The 27,731-nt window shown below is 45.5% G+C and overlaps 1 protein-coding gene across 1 annotated transcript in view; it reads right to left on the bottom strand.

Moving 5' to 3' along the window:
• Nucleotides 1-27,731, bottom strand: part of LOC147116046 (uncharacterized) — a 487,956-nt gene that overhangs the window by 268,377 nt on the left and 191,848 nt on the right. Inside the window, exons 17-19 of the mRNA XM_085990760.1 lie at nucleotides 22,635-22,755; nucleotides 14,438-14,601; nucleotides 9,606-10,046 (exon numbers count right to left, since the gene is read on the bottom strand). Coding sequence (XP_085846886.1) covers nucleotides 9,606-10,046; nucleotides 14,438-14,601; nucleotides 22,635-22,755 — 726 coding nt within the window. The remainder of the gene's footprint in view (nucleotides 1-9,605; nucleotides 10,047-14,437; nucleotides 14,602-22,634; nucleotides 22,756-27,731) is intronic.

Genomic DNA, 27,731 nt, shown 5'->3' with positions numbered 1-27,731 from the left:
GTAGTGAGCCAATACTTCTCTTGAAGTGATTAAGTCCTTACTCTTCTGAAAGTCCCGCTTACAGTCATTGCTCCATTTCCATGCTACTCCCGTTCGTAGCAGGGCGTTCAGTGGGTGCAGGATTGTCGACAAATTCGGCAAAAACTTATGGTAGTAATTCACCAATCCGAGGAATGACCTCAGTTGCGACACATTTTCAGGCGCTGGGGCCTTAACAACCACTTCAATTTTGTCAGGGGACTTATGTAACCCCTCTTCATCAATCACGTGGCCACAATACGATATCTGTTTCTTAAAAAACTCGCACTTGGGGCGGTTGGCTCGTAGCCCATGTTCCCGTAGTCTAGTGAGCACCTGTTCTAGGTTGTTAAGGTGTTCACTGTCATCTTCACCTGTCACAAGGATGTCATCCAAGTAACACTGAGTCCCCGGAATCCCTTGCAGGACTTGTTCCATCGCTCTTTGCCATATCGCCGGAGCCGATGCTACTCCAAATACCAATTGATGATACTGGTAAAGACCTTTGTGAGTGTTTATCGTGAGATACTTCCTAGAGGATTCTTCAACCTCCATCTGCAAATATGCTTGTGCTAGGTCAATTGTTGTAAAACGCTTCCCTCCAGACAGTGAGGCGAAGATGTCTTCTATCCTTGGAAGAGGATATTGTACTGTGTGAAGGACTGGGTTCACCGTCACATTGAAGTCCCCACAGATGCGAACCTTCCTTGGCTCCTCAGACTTATTGCTTAACGTTTTCTTCATGACAGGAATGATGGGTGTCGCCCACTCGCTCCAGTCGACCTTAGACAACACGCCTGCCTTCTCCAGATTCTCCAGCTCTGCCTCGACGGCTGGGCGAATTGCATATGGTACCGGTCTTGCTTTGAAAAACTTGGGAATTGCATTCTCTTCTATTTTTATCGAGGCGGTTATGCCTTTAAGAGTGCCCAGTTCTTGTTGAAATACCTCTTTGGCGTTAGCTAAGATTGTTGACAATCGTCCAGGAGTGACGTCTTCATCTTTTTTACCGTCCACCATCATTGCATGAATGGAGTGCCAATCTAAGCTTATCTTCCTGATCCATTCACGTCCCAATAATGGTGGTCCACCATTTTGCAGTATGTAGAGATACAATTTCCGTATTTTCTTGCCGTTGTATTCGACAGACACCCTTATTTTTCCTCTGGGGTATACTTTTTGCCCCGTATACGTCGTCAAGATGATGGATGTCTCTCTCAAGGGTATGTGTGGGAATAGCCGCTCGTAGTCTCGTCGATTCATGACGGTTAGCGCTGATCCTGTATCCAATTCCATTTTGACTTGGGACCCTACTATCGTGAGGGTGACCCAAATGGTTCGGTGATCCTCTTTTGCGATTACATTGTGAAGTTTGAGACAGCTTAGTCTCCTGTTCCCGGATTCACAATTGCTCATCTGGTCTTCGGAACTACTGTCCGTCATCTATTGTACTTTCTTGTATGGTTCCTTAGTAGCCTTTTTGTTGTTGCTGGTCTTCTTCCCAGACCTGCAAACTCGTGCAATGTGTCCCATCTTTCCGCATTGCCTGCATATTTTGTCCTTGGACCAGCAGTCCTTCTGGTCATGGTTAGTTCTGCCACAGCGATAACATTTTGCAAATCCCCGTGTCATTTCGTGGGTGCCGTATTCCTGTGGCTTTTGTTGAATTTCTGCAGCTCCCCTGGCTGCTGCTTCGTACAATACTGCCACGCTGAAAGCCTTATCTAGCGTCAGCTCTTTCTCTGAGAGTAACTTCTTCTGTGTTCCTTCACTCAGGAGTCCACAGACAAATTCGTCCCGTAGTGTATCTGCCAGTCCTGCTCCGAACTGGCAGTGCTTTGATAGCTTGCGTAGTTCCGTAAGGTACTCAGCATTGCTCTCATCTTCATGCTGAGTTCTCCTGTGGAATTTAAATCTTTCGGCTATCAACAGCGGTGCAGGGTTTAGGTGTTCCTGTAGGACAGCAACAATTTCGTTAAAACTCTTCGCCTTCGGTTTGGCTGAAGTAATCAGGTCCCGCAATAGGCCGTACGTTCTAACGCCCATTAAGTTTAGCAATACCATTGCCTTTTTCTCATCGGCTATTTCGTTTGCCTCGCAATATACCTCATCTCTTTCCACATACGTGGTCCAGTCCTCTATTGTATTATCAAAGGCAGTGATACAGCCAGTCTTTGGCATCTTGAAAATCTAAAATGGCTCCTCCCGCGCTTTGCCTTCTTCCCCGATTTAACAAAATGGCGCCTCCCGCGCTTTGCCTTCGTCCCCCGCTGATTAAGATGGCGCCTCCCGCGCTTTTGCCTTCTTCCCCGCTGTTGCTAGCGCTGCTTTCCGCGGTTTCCATTGCAACCTGCAGCTCCTCGTGGTTTCCTGCGCGTTTAATATTTCTTTTTTAAAAATTATTTTCCCGTCGTGGAACAACCCTGTGGGACTCTTGCCTCCCTCTTCTCGGGTCGAAATGCAGCCCGGCTTCGTAGCACCGGCCGCGCCCTGTGTGCTCCACCCTCTCTCTCTCCTCTTCCCAACAACGCTGCTCGGCCCCGTTGCAAGCCACCCGCTCGAGTTCACGACCGCCGCAGCCCAGGAAGGATCAATGTACTACCTGCCACCAGCCCGATTAGCTGAAGCACCGTCGACAGGAACCAGGCCCCGCTTTCCACAGCTTCTCCAGCAATCTTCAACTCCGCTAACACAGGGGCGGATACCCACGGTCGACGCCTGTTTCTACTGCTTCTTTCTTCCTTCTGGCCTCGACCTCTGCTCACTTCGCTGCAGGAATGGATCCCAGGAGGTGGTGCAGACTGTAGGTAAGTTCGTATCTGCTCGTCGCCAGTATTATGTCCATGTATGATTGAGACACGGACAGCAGGAGTTGAACAAAACAAGTCTTTACTGAAAGGAGTCAATCGGGAAACTGAAACTACAGAGGCTTACTAGCGCCTTTTTATACAGGGGTGGTCACTGCCGGTACTGCAGTCTGAGACCAGTTAATCTCTTAAAGGTACATACACAACACAGCATTCCCTCATTACTGCACTGGAATGCCAACCTACATTTTGTGCCAAATGGAGTGAGGCTTGAACCCACAACCTTCTGACTCAGAGGCGAGAGTGCTACCCACTGAGCCACAGCTGACACAATCAAAGCCTAAAGACAGAGAGAAATACAACTTCAAAGAAATCACGTGCGGACTAGAATTATAGGACAGGAATGACAAGGCTCCAATGCTGGCGTGGAGCCTCGCTACACATGGGTGAGGGGCATGGAATCCGGGTTGCAATTTTGTAGCCCTATCTGCAACCTGCATTGGCACCTTGCAAGACTTCACACTAGCGGTGGAGCTCATAATATTTGCCCTCATATTTTTATATAAATACTAGCAGATCTCCTGAGGCATTGTTCATGTGCCGTTGGAAGTTACGCTAAAGACTGACTGCTAAAGTGTGACAGGAAGTTTAAATAGGTGGGTAGGTAGATGGACAGGCAGACAGACAGACACATAACTCCAGTTTTGGGTGAAACTGATTTTAAAGAGTTAGCTTGGATCTCTCTGGTCCTTTAGAAACTTTAAATTAAGTCTTTTTATTGTTCTGAGAAAGTGTTCATTACCAGCAGGGAAAGCGGGACAGGCGCAGTATAACTCCAGTCTTGCCAGTTGCAGTCTGTACTTTATTGCCATTAGTCTCAGACTATTAATGCATCCTAAAACAAAGCCAGCCAATAGGACACCTGACAACTGTCAACCAACCAGAACACTGCTTAGATAAATTGTATCACCTTGATTGCTGAATAGTGCTTCTCAGCAGGATAAAGTATGGAGCATGAAAAGACCATGAGCCCTTTTTACAAAGCCCGTGTATAATGTAAGCTACTGTGGACTCTACCGCACCCATTTGATCTAAGGAATAAGCTCTGCACAAATACCCTCTGATCCCCAAAGATAAACAAGCATCTCAACCATTTACTGTAACTCTAACCTGATGTTCACAGATGACAGTGACTCCCACCCCCCCACCACCCGTCAATCTGATGAGTGAATTGATTTCTTTGTGGGTTCAATGATGAGACATTTATGAAAGAGAATGTCTTTTAATCTAAAGTCTGTTCAACTCTTTATACAGCATTACAGGAGACACCATGCTAGTGATCCATCTAAAGCGAAAGCAAAACTAAACTGCTTGTCTCTCACATGCCCTCTGCTGGTCAGGCATAAGTAATCAATCAGGCAAACATGCTGGTAAGGCATCATAATCAAACAGGCAAATACCATCACTATTTGCTGATATCATTACATCTCCCTTTCTTAAAACAAAAGTATTTTACTTTTAACTAACAACATGTTTTCTTTGTATTAATCTGCATTTTAACTGTAACACTTAATGAACTTACATTATCATTATCATCATCAAAGTTTTTTAACCTTGCTTTGTGTGTTCACATGAAATATGTAAATACACTAGAACTTGAAGAAAGAATAAGATAACATTACTTCCTTCTATAACAAGAGTCCTTAAACTTGCTCAATGAATCTCTCAGGAGGCTTCACGTGTCTTGAGGATTTTCTGATTGATTGTCCTTGAATCTGAGTTGTTGCCTCAGATGATGGTTTCTCAGCTGCGTGATCAGGTTGTTCAACAGTATCAGTCTTTTGACCTGCTGTGGCTGGTCCCATGAGAAGATCTTGATGATTTCTTCGCAGAACAGCACCCTCATCTGTCTGAATGGTGTATGATCTTGGTTGAACTTCACTCAGGACAGTTCCCTTCTGAGTCCATATGTTTGTTTTGTCTTTGAACCTTACTTGGTCACCAGTGTGGAGTTCAGGTAGGTTTTGTGTTCCTCTGTCATAGTAGTACTTTTGCTTTTCTTTCTGTTGTTCTTTGAACTTCCTCACTTTCTCCCCTTCTTTTGTTTTCAGGAGGTTCTCCGGGATGGGTAGGTTTGACCTTAGCAGATGTCCCATAAGGAGTTGGGCTGGTGACATACCACACTCGAGCGGCGTTGTGCGGTATACAAGCATGCTTTGGTAGAAGTCAGTTCCACTGTCTTTTGCCTTGTACATCAGTCTTTTCACTGTCTGGACTGATTTTTCCACTAGTCCATTGGACTGTGGAAAGTGAGGACTTGACGTTGTGTGGACAAAGTCCCACTCTTTGGCAAAGTGTCGGAAACTTGCATTGTAAAACTGGGGTCCGTTGTCTGTGAAGACCTCGCTTGCCACGCCATGTCTGGAGAATATGGCTTTTATACATGTTATCACAGCATCTACAGTGGTGGTGTACAGTCTACAAACCTCTGGATACAGGGAGTAATAGTCTGTGACTACAAGATAGTCCTTCCCTTGACATACGAATAGGTCAGCGCCTACCATCTGGTAAGGTCTGTCTGGCGCTGGGTGTGGCTTTAGTGGTTCTACCGGATTGCTTGCTCGATATTTCAGGCATATTGTGCAGTTTGACACCTCATTTGTCACATCTTGGTTGATTCGTGGCCAGTACATCACCTCTCGTGCTCTTTTCTTACACTTTTCGATTCCCAGATGTCCTCCATGGATCCTTTTTAGCATCTCTTTTCTCAGACTCTTTGGGATAACTATTTTACTTCCTTTGTAGATGATGTCTTTGACCACTGATAGTTCCGCCCTGCAGTTCCAGTACTCTGCCATGTCAGGTGAGCAGTCTTGCTTCATGTTGGGCCATCCATCCAAGATGCTTTTCCTCAGTCGTCTCATTGTTTCATCTTTGTTTGTCTCAGTCTTTATGAGCTCCATTTTTGCATCTGCTATGGGCAGTGCACTTGTGATCATGTCCACGTAGGCGTTCACTTTTTCATCCATTTTGGCGTTTGCGGGCTCACTTGGGTCAACAGCTCTGGACAACGTGTCTGCTGTATACATCAGCTTACCCAGTGTGTATGCAACATTCAGTGTATAGCGTTGCAGCCTGATCATCATTCTTTGTATTCTAAGCGGACAGCTATTTAGTGGCTTTTGGAACAATGCAAACAAGGGCTTATGGTCAGTCTCTACACTGATTGCTTGTCCTGACACAAACTGGTGAAATCTTTCACAGGCGTACGTGATGCTGAGCAGCTCCTTTTCTATTTGAGCATATCGCGTCTCCGCGTCTGTCATTGAGTGCGATGCATATGCAATAGGTTGCCAGTAGTCATATTTTTGCAGAAGAACGGCACCGAGCCCACTCTGTGATGCATCTGATGATATCTTGATGGGTCTCGCTGGGTCATAAAACCTCAGAACTGGTTCCTCTGTGAGCAGTTTCTTTAGATCGCTCCATGACTTCTCATGCTCATGATTCGATTCCCATTCTATGTTCTTTTCAGGTAGTCGTCTCAGTGGCGCCATCTTTTCTGAGAGGTTGGGTATGAATTTACCCATGTAGTTGATCATTCCATTAAACCTCTGCATGTCCTTTTTGCATTGTGGCTTTGGCATATTCTCAATGGCGGACACCTTTCTGGGATCTGGTCTGATGCCCTCACCGCTAAGGATATCTCCCACGAATGTCAGTTCTGTCACCCTGAGCTGGCATTTCTCTCTATTCAGCTTCAGGTTTGTTTTCCTTGTTGCTTCCAGCACTTTTTTCAGTCTCTCGTCATGCTCAGTTCTCGTGGTTCCCCATACTATGATGTCATCCATTGATGTATCAACTCCCTCCAGGTGCTCATAGATCATATGGATAGTTTTGTGATACACTTCAGGAGCTGAGGCAATGCCAAATGGTAACCTTAGGAATCTGTATCTGCCAAATGGACTGTTGAACATGCACAGTTTTGAACTTGCTTCATCCAGTTTCATCTGCCAAAATCCTGATGATGCATCTAACTTGCTGAAATAATTTGCATTTGCAAACTGTGACATGATTTCCTCACATGTAGGAAGCTTGAAGTGCTCTCTCTTTATTGCTCTGTTTAGATCTCTTGGATCCAGGCAAATTCTGAGCTTTCCATTCTTTTTGTCCACTACGACGAGGGAACTCACCCACTCAGTTGGCTCATCTATCTTCTGAATCATGTTCAGGCTTTCCATCCTGTCCAACTCTGCCTTCAGTTGCTTTTGAAGAGCAAACAGAACTTTTCTGCATGGATGTATGACCGTTGGCATACTTTTATCTACTCTGATCGTGTGTTCTCCTGGCAGGCAGCCTAGACCCTTAAATAGGTCGTTGTACTCTTTCATGAGTTCATCATAGACTGTCTCTCCTTCGCTTTCCACAACGAGGACTCTCTTTACCAGGTTCAGTCTCTCACAGGCTTTTAAACCTAGTATGGCTTGCACATCCTTTGGCACCACGATTAATGCTAGCGTGTGCTCTCTGTCCTTGTTTGTTACTTTGACAATGCATCTTCCTTTCACTGGTATATCAGTACCTGAGTATCCTGTCACTTTCACTTTTATTCCATGTATCTTTGGTCTGGGTCTAATTTTCTTAAAATCAGTCTCTGATATCACATTAACTTGTGCTCCAGTATCCAATTTAAATGGAATGTGTATGTCATTCACTTTTAGTGTCACCATCCAGTCTCTTTTTTCTTCTTTGTTTTCAGACACAACATTTACATTGAACTCCTCTATCTCGCTTTCATCTACTGCATGGACCTTGCTTTGTTGTGCTTGGTTCTTACAGCAACGGGCATAATGGTTGTTTTTGTTGCAACTATTGCATGTTTTACCATATGCTGAACACTTTCTTGGTGGATGCTGTGTACCGCATCGACTACATGACTTTCGATTGTCCCTTTCATTTTTGTTCGCTGGCCACGCCTCTTTTTTCACATTGGCGCTCTTTTTGTTAAACGTTTTGTATCCGTTCTTTCTCACTGCATCCACATTGCAGCTATTGTCACTGAACTGCTCCTTTGCCTGCGACTTCACAGTCTCTGTAGCCCTACACAATGCTATGGCTTTTCCCAGGTCTAGATCTTGCTCTCTTAGCAGTCTTTCCCTTAGACCATTATCTGGAATACCACACACCAGTATGTCTTTTATCAGCGAGTCTGTCAGTCCCCCAAATTCACATGTTTTTCTTTGGTTTCTCAGTTCAGTCACATACTGATCAATAGTCTCTCCCGTTTTCTGTACACATGTGAAAAATCTGTGCCTCTCAAACGTCACGTTACGTTTAGGTATGCAGTAGGCCTCAAACTGTTCCATTATTTTATCCAGCTTCATTTTGTCTCCATCAGTAGCGAATGTGAAGTTATTATACACCTCCAGCGCTTCATCACCCACGACATGTAAGAACACTGATGATTTCTTTTTATCACTTTTCTCGTCAGCTCCGATTGCCGCTAAATACAACCCCACACGTTGTTTGAACATCCTCCAATTTTCAGCCACATTACCTGTCAACTGAAGCTTCGCCGGTGGGAGTAAACCTTCCATTTTTCACTTCGTTAGCTATTCTCCAATGGTAAGTAACGATGTTCTCTTTTGGCTTGCTAATATGTGGAGAGCTGATTTAACTTCAGATTTTTCCTCTTCATCTCTTTCAATCACTTCTGACACCATGTATCGACTTGTATGTGGGTTCAATGACGACACATTCATGAAAGAGAATGTCTTTTAATCTAAAGTCTGTTCAACTCTTTATACAGCATTACAGGAGACACCATGCTAGTGATCCATCTAAAGCGAAAGCAAAACTAAACTGCTTGTCTCTCACATGCCCTCTGCTGGTCAGGCATAAGTAATCAATCAGGCAAACATGCTGGTAAGGCATCATAATCAAACAGGCAAATACCATCACTATTTGCTGATATCATTACAACGAGTACACTGCATATCCCCATAACTTCAAATCTCATTTTCAATGATGGTCCTGCGGAAGGGTCTTGTACCCAAAATGTGGAGGGACTAAATTCTGTTCCTCCACGAATGCTGCCTGACCTGCTTAGTAGTTTCAGCTTTTTCAGTTTTTAATTTTCGATTTCCAGCACCTGCAGTATTTTGCCTTTTGTTCCCATTGCCTTTAACGTAGTAAAATATCGCAAGGTGCTTCACAGGAGCGTTAGCAGACAAAGTTTGACAATGAGCCACATAAGGAAATATCAGAACAAGTGATCAAAAGCTTGGTCATCTTAAAGGAGGAGAGAGAGGTGGAGAGGTTTAGGGAGGGAATTCCAGAGCTTAGGGCCCAGGTAGCTGAAGGCATGGCCACCAATTGGCAGCGCAAAGGAAATTGGGGATTCCTAAGAAGCCAGATTGGAGGAACATAGAGTTCTCAGAGAGTTGTAGGTCTGGAGGAGGTTACAGAGGTAGGGAGGGGCAAAACTATGTAGGGATTGGAACAAAAGGATAATCATTTTAAAATCAAGGCATTGCTGGACCGGGAGCCAATGTAGGTCAACGCGCACTGGGTGATTGGTGAATAGGACTTGATGCAAATCAGGATATGGGAGTTTTGGATGAGCTGAAGTTTATGGAGGGTGGAAGATGGTAGGCCAGCCAGGAGAGTATTGGAATAGTCACGTCTAGAGGTAACAAAAGCACGGAATTTCTGTATGTTGAGAGAGGGTATGAACGTATTGTAACATTACACTTGTCTGAGGAATGGACTAGTCTTTACCTTAAGTACCCGTCGGTCCTGTTCACTGGATGTTAGGGTTTTCTGAAGCTGAGAAATCCGGTCCTGCAGTACTACAGCTCCAGCGGTCATGTCCGAAAGAGTCAGCGACAGACTCTGCACCTTGTCCTTCAGGTGGCTCTCACCTTCCTCCGTCTTGGCCAGGGTCATCGACAGCCGGTCGAGGGTGAGCTGGAGTGAGGCAGCCTTCGTCTCGCTGTCGGCCACCTGCCGCTGAAGCATTTCGATTCGGTCCTGAAGGACTTGGACCTCGGTCTCACGGTCGTTCAGCGTCAGTTGCACTCGCTGCAGCTCCCCCTCCAGGGAGCGCCATAACAGCTCCAGCTTGGTGGTACGATTCTCAGATGCTTCCAGCATGTCTTTCATCTTGCGCTTTTCGACCTCCAGCTTTGTCTCGTTTGCCTTCATCTTATTGATCTTCTCCTGCAAGGGACAAATACTACAGAGATGAGCCTCACACTTATAACATCCTGGATCTGGCATATATACCTCAAGTGTGCAGACTTCATGTCAATCCCCAGCATTATCATCAGCATCATTGTTTACTGAAAAGGAATCTTCCCTCCTCCCACCCCTATTCGTCCTTTTCCTTCCTCCTCTCCTAAAAGCAGTGATTATGCACCCTCCAGTACCTTGCTTCATTTTTGATTTCCTTGTGTCAATCATCATTCTTGAGCCAAGAGAAGCAGGGAGGTAACCTGGTTCTCAGCCTCTACCAATGCTTCTACATGGATAAGAGTGGCCCAGAGTGAGTCTCCTGGAAAATAGCAGATTCCTATTTGGGACTCCTCGCAGTGATATGGCCAATATTGGGATGTGAGAAACCATGGCGATGAACCTGTGCCCTATCACGCTGTGGTGTACTGGTGAGCTGCAGCAATTGGAATAACGGTCTTCAATTCTAACTTTGATTCATACAAGCTGACCTAGAAAACCATCAAAAGCTGATCGTCAGATTCAAAAAAGCCTTATGGTGGTGAGGACAATATACTCGATCACTTTTACTGTAGTACACAAAAACATATGGGTATGATCTTGTGGCCATTACAGAAACATGGCTGCAGGGTGACAATGCCTGGGAATTAAACATACCAGGTTATTTAACGATCAGGAAGGACAGGCAGGAAGGAAGGGGAGGTGGGGTGGCTATGTTAATAAAGGAAGGAATCACTGTAGTGCAGAGAAATGATATTGGGTCAAAAGATCTGGATAATGAAACAGTTTGGGTGGAGGTAAGGAATAATAAGGGGAAAAAAACACTAGTGGGCGTAGTCTATAGGCCTCCGAACAGTGGCAACTCTGTTGGACGGAGTACCAATCAGGAAATAGTTGAGGCTTGTAATAAGGGAACATCTATAATTATGGGGGATTTTAACTATCATATTAATTGGACAAATCAAATTGGGCAGGGCTGCCTTGAGGATGAATTCATTGAGTGTATTAGGGATGGGTTTCTTGAGCAGTATGTAACTGAACCGACCAGGGGGCAAGCAACCTTAGATCTGGTCCTGTGTAACGAGACGGGATTAATTAAAAATGTCCTAGTAAAGGATCCCCTTGGAATGAGTGAACATGGTTGAATTCCATATTCAATTAGAGGGTGAGAAGGTTGGATCTCAAACAAGCATGCTAAGCTTGAATAAAGGAGACTATGAAGGTATGAGAGCGGAATTGAGTAGAGTGGATTGGGAAAATAGATTAAAGGGTAAGACGATACATGATCAGTGGTGTACATTTAAGGAGTTATTTTACAACTTCCAAAAAAAATATATTCCACTGAGAAGAAAAGGGTGTAAAAGAAAAGACAGCCATCCGTGGCTAAGTAAAGAAATTAAGGATAGTATTCGACTAAAAACAAGGGCATATAAGGTAGCCAAATCTAGTGGGAGAATAGAGGATTGGGAAAACTTTAAAAGACAGCAAAAAATAACAAAAAGATTGATTAAGAAAGGGAAGATAGATTATGAAAGTAAATTAGCAAAAAATATAAAAACAGATAGTAAGAGTTTTTATAGTTATATAAAAAGAAAAAGGGTGGCTAAAGTAAATGTTGGTCCCTTAGAGGATGAGACCGGGAAATTAATGGTGGGAAATATGGAGATGGCAAAAACACTGAATGAATATTTTACATCAGTCTTTACAGTAGAAGACACTAAGAATATCCCAACACTGGACAAACAGGGGGCTAAAGGGGGGGAGGAGCTAAACACGATCAAAATCACTAAGGAAGTGGTACTCGGTAAAATAAATGGGACTCAAGGCGGATAAATCACCTGGACCTGATGGCTTACATCCTAGGGTCTTGAGGGAAGTGGCGGTAGGGATTGTGGATGCATTGGTAATAATTTTCCAAAACTCCCTGGACTCGGCAAAGGTCCCGGCAGACTGGAAAACTGCAAATGTAACACCCTTATTTAAAAAGGGCAGTAGACAGAAGGCTGGAAACTATAGACCGGTTAGCCTAACATCTGTGGTAGGTAAAATTTTGGAGTCCATTATTAAGGAGACAGTAACAGGACATTTGGATAATCATAATTTAATAGGACAAAGTCAGCATGGTTTTATGAAGGGGAAGTCATGTTTGACAAATTTGCTGGAGTTCTTTGAGGAAGTAACGTATAGGGTGGATAAAGGGGAACCAGTGGACGTAGTGTGTTTAGACTTCCAAAAGGCATTTGACAAGGTGCCACACAAAAGATTATTGCTTAAGATAAAAAATCACGGGATTGGGGGTAATATTCTGGCATGGATAGAGGATTGGCTATCTAACAGAAGGCAGAGAGTTGGGATAAATGGTTCATTCTCAGACTGGCAATCAGTAACTAGTGGTGTTCCGCAGGGGTCAGTGCTGGGTCCCCAACTCTTTACAATCTATATTAACGATTTGGAGGAGGGGACCGAGTGTAACATATCAAAGTTTGCAGATGATACTAAGATGGGAGGGAAAGTAGTGAGTGAGGAGGACATAAAAAACCTGCAAGGGGACATAGACAGGCTAAGTAAGTGGGCAGAGATTTGGCAGATGGAATACAATACTGGAAAGTGTGAGGTTATGCACTTTGGCAGGAAAAATCGTAGAGCAAGTTATTATCTTAATGGCAAGAAACTGGAAAGTACTGAAGTACAAAGGGATCTGGGGGTCCTGGTGCACGAAACTCAAAAGGTTAGTATGCAGGTGCAGCAAGTGATTAAGAAGGCCAATGGAATGTTGGCTTTCATTGCTAGGGGGATAGAATATAAAAATAGGGAGGTATTGCTTCAGTTGTACAAGGTATTGGTGAGACCGCACCTGGAATACTGCGTACAGTTTTGGTGTCCATACTTAAGAAAGGACATACTTGCTCTCGAGTCAGTACAAAGAAGGTTCACTCGGTTAATCCCGGGGATGAGGGGATGGACACATGAGGAGAGGTTGAGTAGATTGGGACTCTACTCATTGGAGTTCAGAAGAATGAGAGGCGATCTTATTGAAACATATAAGATTGTGAAGGGGTTGGATCGGGTGGAAGCGGGGAAGATGTTCCCGATGATGGGTGAAACTAGAACTAGGGGGCATAGTCTTAGAATAAAGGGCTGCTCTTTCAAAACTGAGATGAGGAGGAACTACTTCACTCAGAGGGTGGTAGGTCCATGGAATATGCTGCCCCAAAAAGCTGTAGAAGCTACATCATTACATAAATTTAAAACAGAAATAGACAGTTTCCTATAAGTAAAGGGAATTAAAGGTTACGGGGAGCGGGCAGGAATTTGGACATGAGTCTAGGTTCGGATCGGTCATGGCCCTGTGGGTAGCGGAGCAGGCCCAGGGGCCGTGTAGCCTGATCCTGCTCCTATTTCGTGTGTCTAATTCTGTTAGATTCAGGAGATGGTTCTGTGATAGTGGATTGGCGGTTAGGATCAGATCAGCCATGATCTTATTGAATGGCGGAGCAGGCTCGAAGGGGCGATTGGCCTACTCCTGCTCCTATTTCTTATGCTCTTATGTTCTTAAAGGTTTAGCCAGTGGTAGATTTTTAAATGACTGAAGGAGGATGTGAGTACTGAAGGCAAGAGATTTATTTCCTGGGGGCAGGGGGACTCGGGCACCCCCCCCCCCACCAACAGGACATTTTGATACTTGATTTGGTCCACTTTCCTGTATTTTGCCACCTACTGTAATTCTGAGCGTAAACCTTTGTGATTTTTTTTGTTAAGTTAAACTCATAACCACTCCAACCCTACTCTCCTTTTAGTTTCCAAACCATGTATTTGCACCAGGCTAACACTCTCCTTGCCTCAGAAAAGTGGCTGAAAGCAGTCCTGACGAAAATATACCTTCGCATAAGGCAACAGCCGGGCATGCCCTGGAAAACTCCTCTGTCAAAAGTGAGAAAACTTTAAAAACTGCATTTTAGTAGCTTATTTGTCATATATAACTTTTTTTTTGGGACACATACTAAATAAACACACCAGTTGCTGCAACGCTCAGAAATTATCAGCTCATTTAAAATGTTCCTGCCTCATGTTTGTGTGCATCCAACAATGGGTGAAAGGAAAGATCGGATTGGTTCCAAAAGCCTTCAGTCCTGTCCTCTAACCAATTGGATTGGTTCCGACAACTTCCAGTGCCATCTTCCAAATGATTTTATTGGTCGATACTGACAACCTTCAATGTCAGTGAAAAAAACGCTGGCTTTTTTTTGTGAAACATTGATGGACTGACACATGAGTAGGAATTCTGACTGTCAGGCTTAATACGCTGATGGTTAGCATCTGTATTGGTTAAAGGGCACTGGCCACCAATTCTGCCCAACTTTCCCTTCAGGAGCCATTACCTGATGTGCTCGCTTCTCCCCCTCAGATGACTGCAGACTCCGCTCCAATGTGGCCACCTGTTCAGCCAGGGCCTTCCTCTCTCTCTCTCTGCGTCTTATAGTCTCTTCTTGCAGCATGAGTGCGGTTTGAGCGTTGTTCAGCCGTCCGTCTAATCCACGCTTCCCTTTAAAACAAAATATAGAGATTAAAAATCTGTATGTTCAGGTCCAACGTATCAGAATGCAGGTCTCATTTTACCCAACAGTCCTTTCACAGAGGCCCCTTGTGAGGCTTGTTATCATAATCTGCAATCTGACAGTGAAGGATGTTAGGTGCTGGGGGTGGGGGAAATTTAGATGCTTTGCACCCAGTGTCAGCATCAAACGCTTCCAGGTCAGGTATAGCTTGTAATAGATGGAGGGTACTGCTCTCTGCACTGCTCCTTTTACATTGTTCCAACAATTGACCCTAGGTCAGGTACAGCAGGGATTGGATGCAGAGTGGAGATCTAACTGCTCCAATGGGATTTAATAAATCTGAACATCACAAGAACATCCCCAGGTACATCTGTGTGATATTTTCATTCTCCACACCAGCCATTCTTGTAACCTCTGTGCTAATTTAGTGTCGATCAGTTACTGAGGAGATTTTGTCATTTGTATCCAATATCCATTGGGTACTGCTCCAAAATCAGCCTACAGAGGACCTCACAGTTACTGGAGAATTCTATCTCATTGCTCTGAGGCTTATTTGAACCCAGGTCCCAGATGTAAAAGGAGAATATGCTGACCAGATACATTGCCCCAGAGCCACCACTTCCAGTTCCATCAATTATTTTGAAGCTTTGGTCTTCTCGGCCTGGCAGGGCTCGGTTCACAATTATGCTCAGGTGCGAAACTAAAGCAGGTAGATGCTCAGTTCTTCAAGGGAACTCACTGGAACAATTGAGAACTTTAAAGGGTGCACTTTAAGAGCAGACCGATCAATACAACAGAGTAAAGTAGGAGACAAACTTGTTGATGGGTGAGCCTGTGCAGTGAATGTAAACATGCTGTACACTTGTGAGATGTATCGTAGCTGAGACACAGACACACACACACCATCAGTATTGAGTTTCCCTTCCTTGGATCAAGGACTCTGGGACAAACCATTATAAGAACATAAGAAATAGGAGCAGGAGTAGGCCATTTGGCCCCTCGAGCCTGCTCCGCCATTCAATAAGATCATGGCTGATCTGGTCTTGGCCTCCACTGGCACTTCAATTGTTACCAAGATAATTTAACACAGACCATGAATCTAACCCAGGAATTTCCTGGCCTGTATGGCTCAGAATCACATGGGACAATGCCTTCAGCCATCAGAGGCCCCTACTCTTCACTTTCTCAATAAGGATATATTTTACACTCAATTTCCTATTGAAGAATAAAATGATAAGCCTCACAGTCAAATCAGCACCTTCCTCCTATTCTTTATACCTACACTTGCTTTCTCTGTTCCTCCACCTACTGCTCATCACCACGATGCCGCCACCTCATCAGCTCCCTCCAAAGCAGATAGCAGAGTTGCCCAGGTGGCTGTGTGTTGTGCACTGGAACAGCTGCACAAACTCAGGCACAGGGACCGGAACCTTTAAATTACCACAAAGTCCACCAACATGCAAATCACAGCTTCTGCCACATCGAAATTAAATTAAAAACTTACCCCAAGTCATCGAAATCTGGCACTATAAAACTCCTGCCCCTATTATCTTTAAAAAATGAAGAACTGCCATGAGGCTTTTACTGTACCTGCCCGTTTAATGGATCTGCAGCCTTTAAGGCCTAAATTAATCTCGATCTTTCTGCCCTCACTAGTCTAGGGCCCAAGAAAGCAGCTCTAGCAGACCCCAGAGTATTCATTCTTCATTATAATAAGGGCCGGTGGCAAACCCCAATGCTCCATTACTTCCCAGGGTGCAGCACACATCGCCCCTGAACAGAGCCCGCCCATAAAAATCAGCCCTGTACTTTCTCAGGGGTCCTTCACTTCAGCTCAGCAAATCAATGATGCTGTGGTATGGAGAAGATAAAATACACTGCGTAAAAGAGCACCTGTCTGGTTGTAACCAGTTTATCAGTGTCTCAGTGAGCATTTAACACACAGCAGATTAATTCACTCTGGCATTGTACAATTCATGTGTGCCTCAATATCAGCTCCTGTACATGCTTTGTGTACAGCAGGTAAAAGGGGACAGCTTGTGCATATCTCAGTGTAACCCTTCTGTTATGTTCATAAATAAATAGACGTTTTCATTATGAACAGCTAGCTTGTGCTAGACATTTATTCAGCTATGTGGACTAGTGTACAGGCATCCATCTTGACTACTGCCTTGTGGGTTGCCCCCTACTAAACATACAGCTCCACCTAGTGTACCATTCTAGAATGACATGTTACTGATCATTACATCCCCCTTCCTTAGAGGTTAAACAAAATCAATATCAATCAATATCAATCAATCATAACGACATAAACATCTTCACAACAGTCAACACATTTTCAAAGCTTTACTTTATGAACTCTAAGCTTTTCATTCTTTTATTATAGTTTTCTTTGTACTCACAGATTAAGTCTATCAGGCTTTTTTACTTCACGTGTGCATCTTCTCAGCACAGGTAAGTCTGATGTGTTTTCATGAGAGCCTGTATGTGTGTTTGTGTTAGATTGTTCTGGTGGTGAGTGACAAGATTCAGTTGCGGCATTGTCATCGATTTGCTCTTGGATAGTTTCTTGTGTTTTCAGGAGGGAACGGCGGTTCTTCCTGAGAATCTGTCCTTCCTCAGTTCTAACAGTGTATGAACTTGGTCCTACTTCCTCAAGAACTGTAGCTTTCCTGTTCCATGCATCTGGATCCTCAATCCTGACAACATCATCCCTTGTCAATGGTTTCAGAGTTTTGGATGACTTGTCATAGTGTGATTTCTGTTTCAGCTTTAACAGTTGAAGTCTCTGTCTCAGTTCCTTACTCTGCTTTTCTTTTGCACAGCAGGGTAGCATGGTGCGCAACTTGCAACCCATTAGGAGTTCAGCAGGTGAAGAACCAGAGTCTAAAGGGGAGGCTCGGTAGCTCAGCAAGGCGAGATAAGGATCAGACTTGCTTTCTGTTGCTTTCTTCAGTAGCTGTTTGAGAACTTGAACACCTTTCTCTGCCGTACCATTTGACTGAGCATACAGAGGACTGGATGTGATGTGTTGAAAGTCATAATGTGCTGCAAACTGTTGCCGCTCTTTACAGTTGAAGCACGGACCATTGTCGCTAACGGCAATCATGGGAATTCCATGTCTGGCGAAGATGGATTTAACATGCATTATGACACTGCTTGCTGTGGTGCTTGAGAGCAGCGCCATCTCAGGATAGTTAGAATAGTAGTCAATCACTATTAGATAGTCTTTACCATTCAAATGAAAGAGGTCCATACCAACCTTTTGCCATGGTGCTGTTGGTAAGTCAGCTACTATCATTGGTTCCTTTGCTTGTTTGTTTTGGTGTTTCTGACATGTCTCACATATGCCTATCATGTTTTCAATGTTCTTATTTATGCCAGGCCAATAAACAGTGGCCTAGAAATTCACTATGGCCCCGCCAGCTGGCTAGCGCCCAAAAGTTAGCGCTGGGTGGGGAGCCATTTGCGATCATCAGATATTCAGTTTTTGCGCCCCAATTTGGAACCGGGCGCTATTCCAGGGTGTGCCCGCCTCCGCTTGGGGCGCTGAAACTGAATTTCAGCGCTCTTGGCGCTGCTGCGCCAGCCGCTGCGGAGTGGCAGGCTGCGGTACTGCAGGCCTCCTCCTTCTCTTAAGGGGGAGCTGCCTGCAATGGGGAGATCGCCGCTGGATAGTGCCGGCGAATGAGCCCGGCACCACGGAGAAGTGCCGGGTTCACGGAAAGCAGCCGGCAATGCCGCGGGAGGTGGGGTGGAGGAGGCCGGGGAAGGAGGCGCGGGCAGGCGGCCGCCGAAAAAGCAGCCGGCCACACCTCCACCTTAAAGCGCCCCACTAAGGCTACAGTACGGCCCCATTTTCTGGTCGCTGTTTGCGGCCGCTGCGGAGGAGGCGGCCACAACTAAATATGGGGATCGGGCCGGTTTCGGGGCGGAGCCGGGGCACTGCGCACACCGATGACGTCATCGGTGCCGGCGCAGCGCTAACGGCTACCGCCGCCAATACCGCTGCGCTGAATATCAGCGCAAACTCCTTTTTGGCGCAGAAGCCCTCTTTAGGCGGTAACTGGCCGCAAAGCTGGCAGCGCCTTAATGAATTTCTAGGCCAGTGTCTCTTGCTCTCCTTTTGCATTTTTCAATTCCGAGGTGTCCCTCATGAATCCTTTTGAGCATGTCTTGACGTAGAGCCTGTGGAATGACTATTCTGTTCTGTTTTAGTAATAGTCCATTTGCGACACTTAACTCTGACCTGATGTGATAGTACTTTGGACAGGAACCTTTTGGCCAACCATGATGAATGTTCTCTATTACTGTTTGTAATACTGTATCTTTTACTGTTTCTTCTGCTATTTGCTTTGATTTTGTGTCTGACATGGGCAGCGCAGCAGTGACCATATTCACATGAACATCCACGTCTTCCTCAGTAGAGCCCACATGACTCATTGTGTGTGCTCGGGATAGTGCATCTGCTAACACTATGTGTTTGCCTGGTGTGTAGATCAGTTCAAAGTCATATCTTTGCAGCTTCATCATGAGTCGTTGAATCCTTGGAGACATCTCATTCAGATTTTTTTTTATGATGGCAACCAGTGGGCTGTGGTCTGTCTCAACTGTGAAGGTGGGAAGTCCATATATGTAGCCATGGAACTTTTCTAGTCCAACTACCAAGCCTAGACATTCCTTTTCAATCTGGGTGTATCAACACTCAGAGTCAGCCATAGATCTGGAGGCATAGGCAACAGGCTTCCAATCTTCACCCTCTGCTTGTAGCAAGACCGTGCCTAGGCCATCTTTTGATGCATCCGTTGACACTTTGATTCTCTTTGTTGGGTCAAAGAAGGTGAGCACAGGTGTGGTTGTCAGCACTGTTTTGAGGTTCATCCACTCTTGTTCATGTCTTTCTGTCCATGCAAACTCATTTGTTTTATGTAGCAGGTCTCTCAGACAGGCTGTCTTGGCTGACAAGTTAGGAATGAACTTCCCAATGAAGTTTATCATCCCCATGATGCGTAGCACTCCTTTTTTGTCAGTGGGTCGGGGCATGTTGAGTATGGCGTTTACTTTTTCCATATATGGCTCTATTCCTTTACCAGATAGATTATCTCCTAGGAAAGTGACTTCCTGGATGCCAAACTGATACTTGGCTTTGTTGAGCTTCAGCCCATTCCGGCGTATGCTCTGTAGCACTTTAGTCAGTCTCTCATTGTGTTCTTTCAATGTGGAGCCCCAGATGATGATGTCATCAACATAGACCCGAACACCTTCCAGACCTTCAATTATGTGTTCCATTGCTCTATGAAAGATTTCAGATGCAGATATTATCCCAAAAGGCATTCTGAGGAAACAATACCTGCCAAATGGTGTGTTGAAGGTACAGTATTTGGTGCTCTCTTCATCCAGTTTTAGTTGCCAAAATCCTTGTGAGGCATCGAGCTTTGTGAAGTATCTGGCACCTGACATTTCACTGGTGATTTCTTCTTGCTTGGGAATCTGGTAGTGTTCACATTTTATGTTTGCATTTAAGTCCTTTGGATCCATGCATACTCTTAGATCATTGTTCTTTTTCTTTACACATACCATGGAGTTAACCCAGTCTGTTGGCTCTTCGACTTTCCTGATGACTCCTAGTGTGGTCATTCTGTCCAGTTCTTTCTTGAGCCTATCATGCAGGGGTGCTGGAACTCTCCGTGAAGCATGTACCACTGGCTGAGCATCCTCCTTTAGCTGGATCTTGTAAGTGAATGGTAGAACTCCAAATCCTTTGAACACATCCTAGAAATTACTCACTACAGAATCCATCGAGTCATCTGGTCTGCTTATGGCACAGTTTATATGGTAGACTCTCTTGACCAGTTCTAAGTCCTCACAAGCTTTGTCACCTAGTAGTGAATCAAGTCCTTCAGCCACAACAGAAAACATGAGATGATGCACTTTGTCTTTGACTGTCACTTTAAGTCTGCATACACCTAAGCTGTCTATTTTCTGTCCATTATAGTTCTTCAGTAGTACTGACTTTTTCTGTATTTTGGGCTTTTCTTTCATATTTTTCATGTCACTCATACTGATTAAGTTTTCTTTTGCCCCAGTGTCTAGTTTCAATGTAACTAATGCTCCATTTACCTGCAGTGGCATCATCCATTTGTCCTCTTTTACTGCATTAACTTTATGTTCAGCATTGTCCATTCCTGAGGGCTGCACATTTTCTGTATCCTTTTCTATATTGTCACATGACACCATTCCTACAAAAAATGTCTCACTTAAATCAGTGTCCTCTATCACATTGACTTGTTGCCCTTTCTTTGTTTTTACTTTTGAAAAGCATTGTTTGGCAAAGTGATTCTTTCCATTACATTTTGTGCACATTCTTCCAAATGCTGGGCATTGTCTTGACTGGTGCTGGTACCCACAACGTTTACAATTAAAAATTCCATCCTCCGATTGCTTTGCATTTCTGTTCTGCCCATGTTTCTTCCCCTCGTAGGACACAGCACCGACAGCAGCACAGTCACTCATTACAGTCGCATCATTATTAATTTCACTGAAAGTCTTTGCATGCTGCTGAGCTAACTCACTGGCATGGCATATTTTCACAGCATCCTCCAATGTTAGTTTGGTTTCTCTCAACAAACGTTCCCTGACCTTTTTATCATGAATACCAAACACAATCTGATCACAAATCATGGATGATTTCAGTTCAGAGAAATTACATGTCTGTGCTTTCAGTTTCAGATCAGTCACAAAGCTATCAAAAGTCTCATTTTGCTGCTGTGTCCATGAACGGAACACGTACCTCTCATATGTCTCATTCTTTTTTGGAGAACAATGTGTATCAAACTTCTTTAGCACATCGTCCATCTTTTCTCTGTCCTCCTCTTGATTAAATACAAACATATTAAATACCTCTATCGCCTGCGGGCCTGCAACCATGAGCAGTAATGCTATTTTCCTTGCGTCTGGCATCGCACCAAACCCGATGGCAGCAATATAGAGCTCAAATTGTTGTTTGAAAGTCCGGCAATTGCAGTCGACATTCCCCGTGAGTTTCAAACCCTCCGGTGGCTTCAAATTCTCCATGTCGCATTTCACAATATTCAGCAGATATTACCACTTCTGGTACCATGTTATGTTCATAAATAAATAGACGTTTTCATTATGAACAGCTAGCTTGTGCTAGACATTTATTCAGCCATGTGGACTAGTGTACAGGCATCCATCTTGACTACTACCTTGTGGGTAGCCCCCTACTAAACATACAGCTCCACCTAGTGTACCATTCTAGAATGACATGTTACTGATCATTACACCTTCTATAGGCAGTACTGTGTATGTTCCATGACGGAGAAACATAGGTTTCAGTGCAGGTAAGCTGTGCTGCGAGTGGCCTCCATTTACATGTCCCAGATGAGCACAGGAACCCTAAAACCGGCACACTGTTCCCATGCATGTAGCACACAACATCACTATTACACACAGACGTGATATAAACATGGCGTCAGCTTGCATTCAATCTGTTCTGTGCATCAGCACCTTTCAACGGCACACTGGGACTAAATACATAAATAGATTTGATGAACTTGAGTGAGGCTGCTCTCACTGCACTCCTCCCAGTGATGGGATTCCTGTCTGTCGCTGAAGATGAGTCTCTTTATAAACAGTTTACTCCCCTTCCCATTTTCTTGGTCACCCCACATCACACAGAATTGAAGGCTGGCAGGGCAACTCCCTACATTTCTCTGTAAATACCGCGGTAATACTAGCTGCTAGAACGTGCCAGGCAGTGGTCTGTGTGACTCTCCCTCTGAATTTCTCTGCATCCCTTTGAGTAGAACTTGCCCTTTGTGTGGCACCCTTCACACAAAGACATAGCTGAGAGCAGGAGCTGAACATGTGGGAGGGATCATGAGCACTGCCCGGTGCAGCATCACTCTGTGGCAAAATGCACCTGGGCTCCAACGCACACACTGGCACCCTGCAGCCGATAAGCGTTACCATCTACGGTTTGCCCATCCGCATGACTGACCTTCCTCTGCCTCAGCGCAGGATTTCTGGAGCTGCTGAGCGCGTGTGCTCATCCGGTCTCGGTCTGCTTCCATCTCTGCCATCTGCTGTGCCAGGTGTGCCAGCTGAATGTGAGCCTCGTCCTAAAGTGGGAAGAAAATGACCAGCTCTTAAAGCCTCCTCCTGACTGGATGTGAATGCTGGTGGGGGGAATGCAGAGTATGACCGTGTGCACTGGCCCAAGTTGGGCAGATCCATACCAAACCCCCACTTTTTGTCGCTCAACAGGCACTGGGCCAAACCAGTGGGTAAGCCTCAGTGAAATACCATGCAAGGGAGGTGTCAGAATTTTGCCCCTTTAGGCTGGATGGTATCTTTTGGACGTAGAACATTGGCCCAGAAATTCGGGTCTCCACGGGTGAGTACGCACCGGGTACTCACCCGTAGGCCCAATGGAAGTGTCGGTTTCGTGCATGCACTGCGCATGCGCGGGAAACCGGAATGGAACTTCCGTTCCCTTAAAGGAAAGGGTTTAGAGGTCGAACGCATGCGCCGGAGAGGCAGCGCGTGTGCATGGAACTTACGTTTTTTTTGCAGGTTTCTCTGGGAGGGTAAGTCTCCAGGAGTTACACATGTAAAAAGCAGGTGCAAGGCCTGCTTTTAACAAGGTAAGTGGTGAATTAATTAAAATTAAAACATTTTTTCCACAGGTTTATTATTTTTAAATACTTTAAAGAAAGGTAAGTTTATTTTTAGCCCCGTTAGAAAATGTAATTAATTTTTTCAAAAATTTAAATTATTGTTTAAAATAGTTATTTTATGTAATTTCTAGTTATTTTAAAAATGTGATGTTTTAAAAAAAAATTATTTGACGTTTTAGTGATGTTTTGGGGCTTATAGTATTTATAGTTTTGACAGCTGTTCCTGTCAATTTTATGAATGGGCATTTCCCTGCTACCATTGGCTCTCCATGGCCCACGTGATCCCAGGGGACGCATCGAACTAACTGTGCCCCTGGGATACGCAAGCACTGTGCGCCGGCAGTTAGAGTCATAGGCCTAGAAATTGAGTGCCCTTAGCGCCGATTTTGCGGCGCTAGAGGGCCTAGCGCTGCATTTGGCGCCGGCGCCGAAATTGCCTGGGGCCCTTACGCCGCGGTAGACCGGTAGCGCTGCGCCGGCACCGATGACGTCATCGGTGTGCGCAGCGTCCCGGTTGCCATGACGACGGGCCCCAGCGCCGAAATTCAGTTGCGGCCGCCTCGCCCGTGGCAGCCGCAACTAAGACTCTGGCAACAGAGTCTTCCCCGAGTTTGCGCCGGCGCATTAAGGTCGCGCTGCGGCCGGCCGCTTTCCCGTCGGCTGCCTGCCCGCACCTCCCTCCCCGGACTCCTCCACCCCCCCCCCGCGGAACAGATGCGTCTGGCCTGCAAGCCCGGCACTTGTCCGAGGTGCCGGGCTCATTTTTTCAATATTTGAACGGACAGCGGGCGGGTGCAGGCAGCTCCTCCTTAACTGAAGGAGGAGGCCTGCACTTCCCCAGCCTGCCGCACCGCATCGGGTGCCGCAGCGCCGGATTAGCGCCGCAATTCGGCACTTAGCGCCCATTGGGAGGCGCTCACGCCCGCCAGTAGCGCCGGCAGCCGTCTGGGCGCGGCGCTACTGAATTTTTGGCGCGCGCAAGGGAATTAGCGCCGGCGCTAAATTTACGGCGCTAAAGCCCTGGCGCGGCGTCAACTCAATTTCTAGGCCATAGAGTCATAGAGTTATACAGCACAGAAAGAGGCCCTTCGGCCCATCGTGTCTGCGCCGTCCATCAAGCCCTGTCCAATCTAATCCCATTTTCCAGCATTTGGTCCATAGCCTTGTATGCAATGGCATTTCAAGTGCTCATCCAAATGCTTCTTGAATGTTGTGAGGGTTCCTGCCTCTACCACCCTTTCAGGCAGTGAGTTCCAGACTCCAACCACCCTCTGGGTGAAAAAGATCTTCCTCAATTCCCCTCTAAACCTCCTGCCCCTTACCTTGAATCTATGCCACCTTGTTATTGACCCCCCTACTAAGGGGAAAAGTTCCTCTTTATCTACCCTATCTATGCCCCTCATCATTTTGTACACCTCAATCAGGTCCCCCCTCAGCCTTCTTTGCTCCAAGGAAAACAACCCCAGCCTGTTCAGTCTTTCTTCATAGCTGAGGCGCTCCATCCCGGGTAACATCCTGGTGAATCTTCTCTGCACCCCCTCCAAAGCAATCACATCCTTCCTATAGTGAGGCGACCAGAACTGCACACAGTACTCCAGCTGTGGCCTTACCAGCATTTTGTACAGCTCCATCATAACCTCCCTGCTCTTATGCTCTATGCCTCAGCTAATGAAGGCAAGTATCCCATGTGCCTTTTTAACCACCTTATCTACCTGTTCCGCTGCCTTTGGAGGAGGAAGGAGGAGGCCCAGGATCGGAATCCCATGCGGGCCCACAGCTCAACGGCCGGCGCGCTAAGTAAGTGCAGGTCGGAGGCTTGCACCCGCGGGAAGCCTCCGGCCTGAATTTCTGGGCCAATTTATTATTGTTGGGTAGTAGACTTTGTTTCGATCTCAGCATTCTCGCCTCAGAGTCCGAAGGTTGCAGGTACGAGCCCCACCGAAGGATTTCAGCACATAGTCTAGATGTGCAGTTCTGAGGGAGTTGCTGCGTTGTCAGAGGTGCCGTCTTTCTGAAGAGGCATTAAAGCAAGGGCCCTGCCTGCCTATTCCAGTGCTCGCAAAAGGCCCCATTGCACTATTCAATGAAGAGCAGGGAGTTCTCCCTGGTATCCTGGTCAACATTCCTACCTCAACTAACATCACCGAAAAACAAATTCATGTTATTTGCTGTTTTGGGATCCTGCTGTGTTCAAAATTGGCTGCTGCGTTTGCCTACATAACATCAGTGACTACACTTCAAAAGTAATTCCCTGGATGTTAAGCACTTTGGGATGTCCTGAGGTGCCATATAAGTTATTTTCCCTTTTCTAAAGGTATTTTTTCTTTTTCTTATTCCCTTTATCCTGAGGACATTCTGAAGGAATTTTCCCTCTCCCAATGAGGATATGTCTCTCCAATGAGGATATGTCTCTCAGGGTTTTCTTCCCTAGGTTTCTTTTCCCTACACAGACAAATAACAGATTTACATCTCTGTTGCTTGGAGAGCTAACGTTTGCCCAGAGACGGGGCAAATGACAGTGGCTTGCCGAAGGCTCCTTTGCCGATTTTCCCAAAACTCTGCAAGGAGACACTTTACTCCTGCTCTGTGCTTCCCAAGACATTGCAGCTCAGATTGGAGCTGGGAATGGAAGCAACATAATCCCATTTTGTGGTACTCCATTCTCCTTCCTCTTGCTTTCGCACAGCTTGCTCACCCACCGCTGAGACTGTGACCTTTACCCAACCCTCTGCTGATGTTGCTCTGAAGTTGGTCATCGGGAGGTGTGTGAGTGCTGCCTGGTTTTTGGTGGGGGGGGGGGGGGGGCGGCGGGGTGTGGGGAAAGAGGAAAAAATCTCTTCCCAATTGACCGCTGCTTGATGTGGGGTGGAAACTGACTGGCATTCAGTGCCTGAATGGTCCAGCTGAGAATGGGAATTATGGAACAGCACGTTGGTGGTTTTGAGTATGGGAATCAACAGTAGTGAGAAAGAAAACCGCTGGAACTGGGTGTAAGCTTTCAGACCTCCCTTTTTCTGCAATCGGCAAGCTTTTAAAATTTAAGCTTTCATCATCTAACTATCAATTCTTGATTTACCTTAGCTTCTCTCCTACTCTTTTGAACCTTGGTGGAGTCCTGCACCATGGGCCTTTGCCCTTCCCAATAAAAGAAGCACTCAAGTCTGATTATGTTGAGGTAGAAGATGAAGACACATAAGGCGGAGGCCTTCTTTCACACTCCAATACTCGCTAAAAGAAGATGGAGTTTTCACTACGTCTTATGCTCTGGAACCTCACCAGCACAAACTGACCTCACATCAGTGCCACAGGAGGACAAGTGGGCTTCATAGTATTTTAGAAATAAATAGGTTTGTATTCATAACATCCTAAGAGGAATCTAGACTGACACCTGAGATTCAAAGATGGAGGAATCGAAAGGGTATTCCATGTAGAGTGTGATGCTTCAATGTGACACCTGACTCTACCCAAAACATTCCTTCATCTTTGGCCTCTAGAAGCCATCTTGACTTAGCACTGTGCTATCAAACAGCCAACATCTAACCTAGCTGTAAAAAACTTTTTGAAGAATATTCGCTAAAATACATTAAACACTGCTTATTGACAGCAAGGTGGGCACGCAAGGGGAGTAATTGTGACTGGCTTTGCTCTCCTCACAAACTATTAATGCACCCACACCAAATTCATCTCCATTTTAACACACGTGGAGTAACAGCTGTACTAATTAATGCCAAGAGGAATTCCTGCCCGGTTGTTGGTGCAGGCTCTCCAATGAGGCGGTAGAAATGAGGAGTTGTTACTCTGCTCCAAAACCTTCTGGCTTACCAAAGGCTCGTGATGGAGATTTTTGGTTTGGATTTCATTTACTTATGGACAATATGATCTGACGTGACGTGCAGAAGCAATGTCAGAAAGAAAGAAAGACTTGCATTTATGTAGCGCCTTTCACGACCACTGGATGTCTCAAAGCGCTTTACAGCCAATGAAGTACTTTTGAAGTGGAGTCACTGTTGTAATGTGGGAAACGCAGCAGCCAATTTGCGCACAGCAAGCTCCCACAAACAGCAATGTGATAATGACCAGATAATGTTTTTGTTATGTTGATTGAGGGATAAATATTGGCCAGGACACCGGGGATAACTCCCCTGCTCTTCTTCGAAATAGTGTCATGGAATCTTTTACGTCCACCTGAGAGAGCAGACGGGGCCTCGGTTTAACATCTCATCCGAAAGACGGCACCTCTGACAGAGCAGCACTCCCTCAGCACTGCATTGGAGTGTCAGCCTAGCTTTACGTGCTCAAGACCCTGGAGTGGGGCTTGAACCCACAACCTTCTGAGTCAGAGGTGAGTGTGCTACCCACTGAACCACAGCTGTCCGCGGAGATGGGAAGACCAAAGCTATCGATTTCGAATACCACCA

The sequence above is a fragment of the Somniosus microcephalus genome, chromosome 6 (assembly GCF_052327205.1).
Source record: "Somniosus microcephalus isolate GS21.2 chromosome 6, FLI_Smic_1.0, whole genome shotgun sequence".
Taxonomy (NCBI): domain Eukaryota; kingdom Metazoa; phylum Chordata; class Chondrichthyes; order Squaliformes; family Somniosidae; genus Somniosus; species Somniosus microcephalus.
Note: the sequence above shows the minus strand (reverse complement) of the source record. Positions and strands in the feature narration are given on the sequence as shown.